Source organism: Hemibagrus wyckioides, linkage group LG04, assembly GCF_019097595.1.
Source record: "Hemibagrus wyckioides isolate EC202008001 linkage group LG04, SWU_Hwy_1.0, whole genome shotgun sequence".
NCBI lineage: Eukaryota > Metazoa > Chordata > Actinopteri > Siluriformes > Bagridae > Hemibagrus > Hemibagrus wyckioides.
In genome coordinates this window covers 27818699-27826198 of record NC_080713.1, presented here as the reverse complement: position 1 = coordinate 27826198, position 7500 = coordinate 27818699, and the positions used below count along the sequence as shown (strand labels likewise).

The 7500-nt window shown below is 43.0% G+C and overlaps 1 protein-coding gene across 1 annotated transcript in view; it reads left to right on the top strand.

Moving 5' to 3' along the window:
* The first annotated feature begins 1880 nt into the window (after positions 1 to 1880).
* Positions 1881 to 7500, top strand: part of slc33a1 (solute carrier family 33 member 1) — a 7059-nt gene continuing 1439 nt past the window's right edge. Inside the window, exons 1-7 of the mRNA XM_058387895.1 lie at positions 1881 to 2017; positions 2855 to 3623; positions 4302 to 4504; positions 4742 to 4926; positions 5665 to 5782; positions 5949 to 6164; positions 6886 to 7500. The exon at positions 6886 to 7500 is cut by the window's right edge and continues 1439 nt beyond it. Of these exons, the coding sequence (XP_058243878.1) occupies positions 2894 to 3623; positions 4302 to 4504; positions 4742 to 4926; positions 5665 to 5782; positions 5949 to 6164; positions 6886 to 7053 (1620 nt within the window). The 5' untranslated portion in view covers positions 1881 to 2017; positions 2855 to 2893 and the 3' untranslated portion in view covers positions 7054 to 7500. The remainder of the gene's footprint in view (positions 2018 to 2854; positions 3624 to 4301; positions 4505 to 4741; positions 4927 to 5664; positions 5783 to 5948; positions 6165 to 6885) is intronic.

The following is a 7500-nucleotide window of genomic DNA, read 5'->3' as shown; positions in this document are numbered from 1 at the left end:
AGAGGAATGGTCAAAAATTCCCATAAACACACTCCTAAACCTTGTGGACAGCCTTCCCAGAAGAGTAAAGCTGTTATAGCTGCAAAGGGCGGGACAACTCCATATTACATTCATGTGCATGTAAAGGCAGACGTCCTAGTTTTGGATTCATTATAGTTTAGATCCTGAAGGTTTTCTCAGTGATTATAACTATAAGTTAGAATAACATTCTGTGAATTTGTCAAATTCTTGTAGATGTTGGTGAGGTTTATATCTTCCACCGCTAGAAGGCAGTAATGAGTCATGTAGGATTGATCAGCACTGCAGGACTTTACTACTTACTGGGATACTTGGCAAATCTTGTAAATGAACTAATCAAATACCAGAGAAACACAGACGTCTTTGTGTGGATCTGATTTACTTTATTGTCATCTCGTCCTCTTGCCTTTCAAGATAAAGGTTGAAAACATAATACACAGGAAACAAAATACACCAGGTCTTTACAGCTCTGAGGTCACAGTGGGAGCACAGTCTGTCCTCTCTACAGTGCCAGGTTTTGTGTGCTGGCACAAAGGTTTACTGTCAGCCTGTGTTCACTAGTCAAGTTCTTCCTCAGTGTTGGGTTGGTTACTGTGGTTAGGTAGGCTGTCACAGTGTATTGTCAATTTAGGGCCAGAAAGCTGTCAAGTTTTGTTTGGGATCTGTTTAGTTCTTTCCAATAATCTATGTAGTTTTCTTTCTTTTTTTTGTTATAATTTGATTGGGTCTGATTGTGTGGTTGTGTGTGTGTCCTGAGGCTGTAGTGTTTTGGTGAGGTTAGAGGTCAGATGAGGATGGGTCAGTAAGTCTCAGGATGAGGCAGCAGAGAGGCCCTGCCTCTCTCTCTCTCTGTGTATCTATCTACACTATATTGCCAAAGGTTTGGTGTGGAGGAACTTGACTGGCCTGCACAGAGTCCTGACCTCAACCTGATAGAACACCTTTGGGATGAATTAGAGTGGAGACTGTGAGTCGGGCCAAACCTGGGATGTCTGCCTTTCCATGCACATGAATGTATTATGGAGTTGACCAGCCCTTTACAGCTATAACAGCTTCAGCTCTTCTGGGAAGGCTTTCCACAAGGTTTAGGAATGATGACGAGAAGGTCTGGCTCACAGTCTCTGCTCTAATTCATCCCAAAGGTGTTCTATAGGGTTGTGGTCAGGACTTTGTGAAGTTCCTCCACACCAAACTTACTCACCCATGTCTTTATGGACCTTGCTTTGGTCACTGGTGTGCAGTCATGTTAGAACAGGAAGGGGTCATCCCCAAACTGTTCCCACAAAGTTGGGAGCATGAAATTGTCAAAATGTCTTGGTATGCGGAAGCATTAAGAGTTCCTTTCACTGGAACTAAGGGGCCGAGATCAACACCTGAATTCAATTATTTGGAGGGGTGTCCCAGTACTTTTGGCAATGTAGTGTACCTTGTCCTGAATAACTCATTATTCACTAATTTCTATGTACTGTATGAACATCCACTGAATGAAGCCTTAACGTGAAGACGTCTGCCTGTCTGTCATCTGTCTGTCTGTCTGCCTGTCTGCCTTTCTGTCTGCCTGCCTGCCTGCCTGTCTGTCTTTCTGTCTGCCTGTCTGTCTGCCTTCCTGTCTGTCTGTCTGTCTTCCTTTCTGTCTGTCTGTCTGTCTGTCTGTCTGCCTTCCTTTCTGTCTGTCTGTCTGTCTGCCTGCCTGCCTTTCTGCCTGCCTTTCTGCCTGCCTTTCTGCCTGCCTTTCTGCCTGCCTGCCTTTCTGCCTTTCTGCCTTTCTGCCTTTCTGCCTGCCTGCCTGCCTGCCTGCCTGCCTGCCTGTCTGTCTGTCTGTCTGTCTGCCTGTCTGTCTTTTTTATTGCGCGTCCTTTTATACCAGTTCGTTGGTATAACGCGGAACTCATTATCGCGGGCATTGAGACACGTCAGCCGAAAGTGGCGGAGCTATTTGAGTGATGCACACGCACCGGAGTTGTTTCCGCGTTGAAAGACTGAAACCGACACCACCTGGGTATTTTCCCCTTTTCTCTTACTATTAAATTATTCTGTATTATACCCAAGGTTATGTCGTTTTAAAGCTAGATTCTTTGGATATGTTTTTAGATTATTAATCTGTTGTTATTAGTTACAGTGTTGAGTCAGACAGGTGAGTCATTATGAAAGGTAACCACGTATCCGTCAGAAAACTGCGGCTTCAGTCCAGCATGAGTCATTATTTAATGTTTACTCTGTAATCTAGGGTATAAAATAATCTCTTTTAATGATATAACCCTCCTAATTCGGTGTGTGTTTAAAAATGTAAACATAAATATGCTCATTATAGGATTTCTGTCATGTTTGTACAAAGTGCCTGGAGCTAATTTGCCGGCTGATGTTTCCTGAAATGTTAGTGTTTATTTCCGGTACTGATGTGATAAGAAGACTGATTTTGCCATCATAGTTACAGTGGTGTTTGATGTACAGATACATAAATAGATCAAATAAACTGTACTCCACGTCCCAGAATGCATTGCAGCTGTATGACGACGTTGAGATGAGTTACAGCTAGCTCAGAGTGGTCAAAGATCTACAAGATGACCACTGTGAAAGGATGAAGGGCTAAAGGTCTGCTGCATCGCTTCTGTTTACGTAGAGAGGAAGCAAAGGAAACGGAGCGAAACTGGTGCAGTGGAAGCTTTCAGGAAAGGTTTTGTTACCGGATAAATATCGGACAGTACTGGACATTACATGTCAATTAAAAAGATTCATACTAAGTTGTTCATGGTGGAGTTTTTCCCCACCCTTAAAAACTCTTAACGCTTTTGTAAAGTGCTTACTCATGCAGTTCACACAATGACTCTGCTTCCAGTTCTGCCTCTGAAACAGCTTTGATGACCTCTGAGCAGAAATGGAGCTTTCCGAGTCCGTAACCCATATGAATGGGCGACAGAGGAAGTCTGCGGCGACGACTGCAGACATGGCTGACCGGGAGATGGTGGACGAGGAAGAGGCACTCGTTCAGGACTCTGAAAGGGAGGACGGACGTTCTAAAGCGCGCAGCAGCATCCGAGGTGAACTGGGCAACGTGTGCCTGCTCCTCTTTCTCTATGTCCTCCAGGGGATTCCTTTAGGACTGGCCGGGAGCATTCCTCTCATCATGCAAAGTAAAAATGTTAGCTATAAAGACCAGGCCTACTTCAGCTTCGTCTTCTGGCCTTTCAGTCTGAAGCTGCTCTGGGCCCCTCTGGTGGATTCGGTCTACGTGAAGCGCTTTGGACGAAGGAAGTCGTGGCTCGTACCCACTCAGTACCTGCTCGGGCTCTTCATGCTGGGACTGTCGTTCACCGTGGATTCGCTTCTGCGGACGACTGGATCACAAGGCCCAGACGTGGTCACCCTAACCACAGTGTTCTTCATGCTGGCTTTTCTGGCAGCCACGCAGGACATCGCAGTCGACGGCTGGGCTCTCACCATGCTGTCCAGAGAGAACGTGGGATACGCCTCTACTTGTAACTCCGTAGGCCAGACGGCTGGGTACTTCCTGGGCAACGTCTTGTTTCTGGCTCTGGAGTCGGCTGATTTCTGCAACAAGTACCTGAGGTTTGAGCCACAGGACCACGGCATCGTCACACTGTCAGGTAAGGAGTCATTAATGTGATGTTATTGCCACTAAATTCATTTATTTTAACCTGATTATTCAAAAAACTTTGTAGAATGATTGTTAAATTTGATGCTTGTTTTACAATTTAATAACGTTTTTATTGCTGCATTGCTTTTGGGTGTGTGTGTGAGAGGGAGGTGTGGCTTCTGTGGATCAAAATAAGGGGGGTGTGGTCTCTGTGTCTCTTAGTAATAGAGTTGTGGCCTAGTGCTCTGTGTGCTGCATTGCTTTTGGGAGAGCGTGTGTGTGAGACAGAGAAAGATGGAGGTGTGGCCTCTTTGGATATAAATGAAGGAGGTGTGGCCTCTGTGTCTCTTAGTGATGGGGATGTGGCCTCTGTGTGTGTGCTGCATTGCTTTTGGGAGTGTGTGTGCATGATGGAGGCATGGCCTCTGTAGATCTAAATGAAGGGGGTGTGGCCTCTGTGTCTCTTAGGGATGGAGGCGTGGCCTCTGTTAATCTCAGTGAAGGAGGCATGGCTCTCAGTGAAGAAATTTTATATTGCATCAAACTGGTTCTTAATTTTATCTCATTGATTCAGCTCTTGCTTTTAATTGTATCTCCTTTTTTCACTGATACATGTTGTTTTTTTCTGATTATGGATGTTTCCATGTCTTTTATATTAACATACCTGTTGTGTTCCTGTCTGTATCAGATTTCCTGTTTTTCTGGGGGATTGTGTTCATGGTGTCCACCACCCTGGTGGCCTTCCTGAAGTCAGAGAACAGCAGAAATCAGCGCTCCAGGCGGAGACCGAAAGAGGAGACGCAGGGCGTGATGGAGACGTACAAGCTCCTGTTCTCCATCATCAAACTGCCTGCTGTCTTCACGTTTTGCTGCCTGCTGCTCACATCCAAGGTAGACACTTAGCATCATTTATAGAAGCGATAATCTAGTGTTTAGTTTTACTTCTAAAGACTGGAATGAAATTGTTGACGTTGCTGCTTATTATTAAGTAGGTAGATAAATTGGTCAGACAAAGAAGACGTCTAAGAAGATAAGAAAACCACTGTTCTGTTCACTGTGAGGTGGATCATTTGGCTGTAAATCTCATATCAGTTCCCTGATAAATCCTTCTTTTTCTCTGACACACAGATGGGGTTTTCAGCAGCAGATGCAGTGACTGGGCTGAAGCTGGTGGAAGCTGGAGTCCCGAAAGCTGAGCTAGCTCTGCTGGCTGTTCCCATGGTTCCTCTGCAGATCCTGCTGCCTCTCATCATCAGTAAATACACAGCTGGGCCTCGACCACTCGACATCTTCTATAAAGCCTTTCCTTTCAGGTATGTGTGTGTAACCTGTTTGTTTCGGTCCAGACGAGAGTTATTTAGTGATGAGTCAGTCATATTGTGAGTAAGTGAGGCAGTGCACAGGCATCAGCATAGGTCAAAGGTCAATCAGCATCTTCAGAATCCAGAACACAGCTGGGGTATTTGCTATTTTGATTACACAGAGTATACTTTTATAAAGAAGTTATTAATAACGATAGTAGCTCAAGTGGTTAAGGCTCTTAGTCATTGACCGGAAGATCAGGGTTCAAGCCCCAGCACTGCCAAGCTACACTGTTGGGCCCTTGAGCAAGGCCCCCAACTCACCCTGCTCCAGGGGAGCTGTATCATGGCTGACCCTGCGCTCTGACCCCAACCTCCAAGGATTTGATATGTGAAGAAAGACAGACTTTCACTGTGCAGTAATGTACATGTGACAAAGACAACTTAAGGCTCTGGGTTGTTAACTGGAAGGTCAGGGTTCAAGCCCCAGCACTGCCAAGCTCCCATTGTTGGGCAAGGCTGTAAACCCTCTCTGCTTGAAGAATTCCACTGTGCTGTAATGTATGTGTGTATGTGTGGTGGTGTGTGTATGTGTGATGATGATAATTAAGGCTTAAAGGTTTCATATTAATGTAATAGGTTTGTTTCATAAACTTTTACTCACCAAAATCTGTAAACAAAATTATTATTCTGGTTTCTATAATCATGTGTTTCTAATTTTGTGTGTGTGTGTTACTGTGCTGGCTGCAGGTTGCTGATTGGTCTGGAGTACGCGCTCCTCGTGTGGTGGACCCCTAGCGTAAAGCATGAGGATGGACTTCCTGTGTATTACTACGCTGTGGTGCTGCTGAGCTACGCTGTACATCAGGTCAGTCTGCATCTCTCACATATTACAGAAGCACTAAGCCTTACAAAAATAAGACTAAATAAACTTCTCCTCACAGAAACTGTGACTATTGTCTGTAAATAAACACCTTCTGACCAATCAGAGTAGAGAAATATCATTGAAACGTCTGTTTGTGTTTCTCCACTAGGTGGCGCTGTACAGCATGTTTGTGGCCTGTATGGCGTTCCACGCTAAAGTGAGTGACCCGCTGATAGGAGGCACCTACATGACCCTGCTGAACACGGTCACCAATCTGGGGGGCAACTGGCCGTCCACACTGGCCCTGTGGCTGGTCGACCCGCTCACATCCAAACAGTGCGAGGGGGCAGCGGGGCAGACGTGCAGCTCGGCTGAAGAGGCCGGGGTCAGTCATTCGTTTCCTCATACAACACTTAAGCTACAAAAAACATTTATTTATTTATTTATTTATTTATTTATTTATGAACACTATGTGTCATTTAATAATGTAAGTTTCCTCTAATTCAGTGTTTCACATCACATTATAAATTGAAATTAATACAAAAATAGAAAAAATATCTCTAAATTTGGATATGCTTTTATTATTATTATTATTATTATTATTATTATTATTATTATTTATAGCACCATTACTACATAAAAATGCATCTTGAAGTGCTTTACAATAAAAAAAAAAGTTTAATAAATAATTACAGAAAAAAGAAAAAATAATTACAGAAAGACCAAAAAAATTATTAACAAAGAATTAATAATTATTTAATTAACTATTATTAAAAGATATAATATTAATGATATTAATATATTATAAATTAATAAAATGAATATTATATTTAAATTAAAATATATTTAAAAATATATATTAAATATAATTAAAATATATTAATATTAAAATGAATATAATAAATTAATTAAATGTTACTAAAATAACCAAGTAATAGACAATTATTTAGAGGAAAATTGGCAAAGCTGAGAACTGTAAATATTTAAAATGGAATATTTATTACATGTTAATAAATCAAAAAAATAATGCCGGTTCACAGAAAGACGCTGCCTGACTCTCTCTCTCTGTCTCTCTCTCTCTGTGTCTCTCTCTCTCTCCTCCTCAGCTGTGTGTTAAAGAAGGTGGTGTATGTGTGACGGCTCTGGACGGTTACTACGTGGAGTCGTTCGTGTGTGTCCTGATCGGATTGGCCTGGTGGATTCTCTTCGGGAAGAAAATGAAGCGGTTACAGGAGGAGAGTCCGTCGGCTTGGCAGTGCAGGATAAACAAATGACGCCACTATCTACGGACGCTCAGAGCGGACCAATAGGAGAGCGGTTAGAGCGTCTCATTTGCATAACCGCTGAATTTTATTCTTTAACGTTGTTATTATTATTATTTTTAATGAGGATATTTACTCTCCTGTTCTACACTTTTTTCGGTTGAGCAGCTTCTGAAATGAAGGAATGAAAATCAACCGTGTGGATTAAATCGGTACTATTGTCTGTACTGGGATCTCCACTGGGACACTCGCTCTGTTCCTCCACGTAAAACCGTGGGATTGATACGGGACAAAACTCGCTCCCATTAGAGTTCCTGCATCTACCTTTCCCTCGCCATCAGGCTTCGGTTCACAAATCGTTTGTGCCTTTTGTGCTGATTTTCCTTTGCCTGTAACAGATGTTGTGATAAAATTCCAGATGTGATTCTGAATACTGTGGTTAATCATCCGGAAAACTTT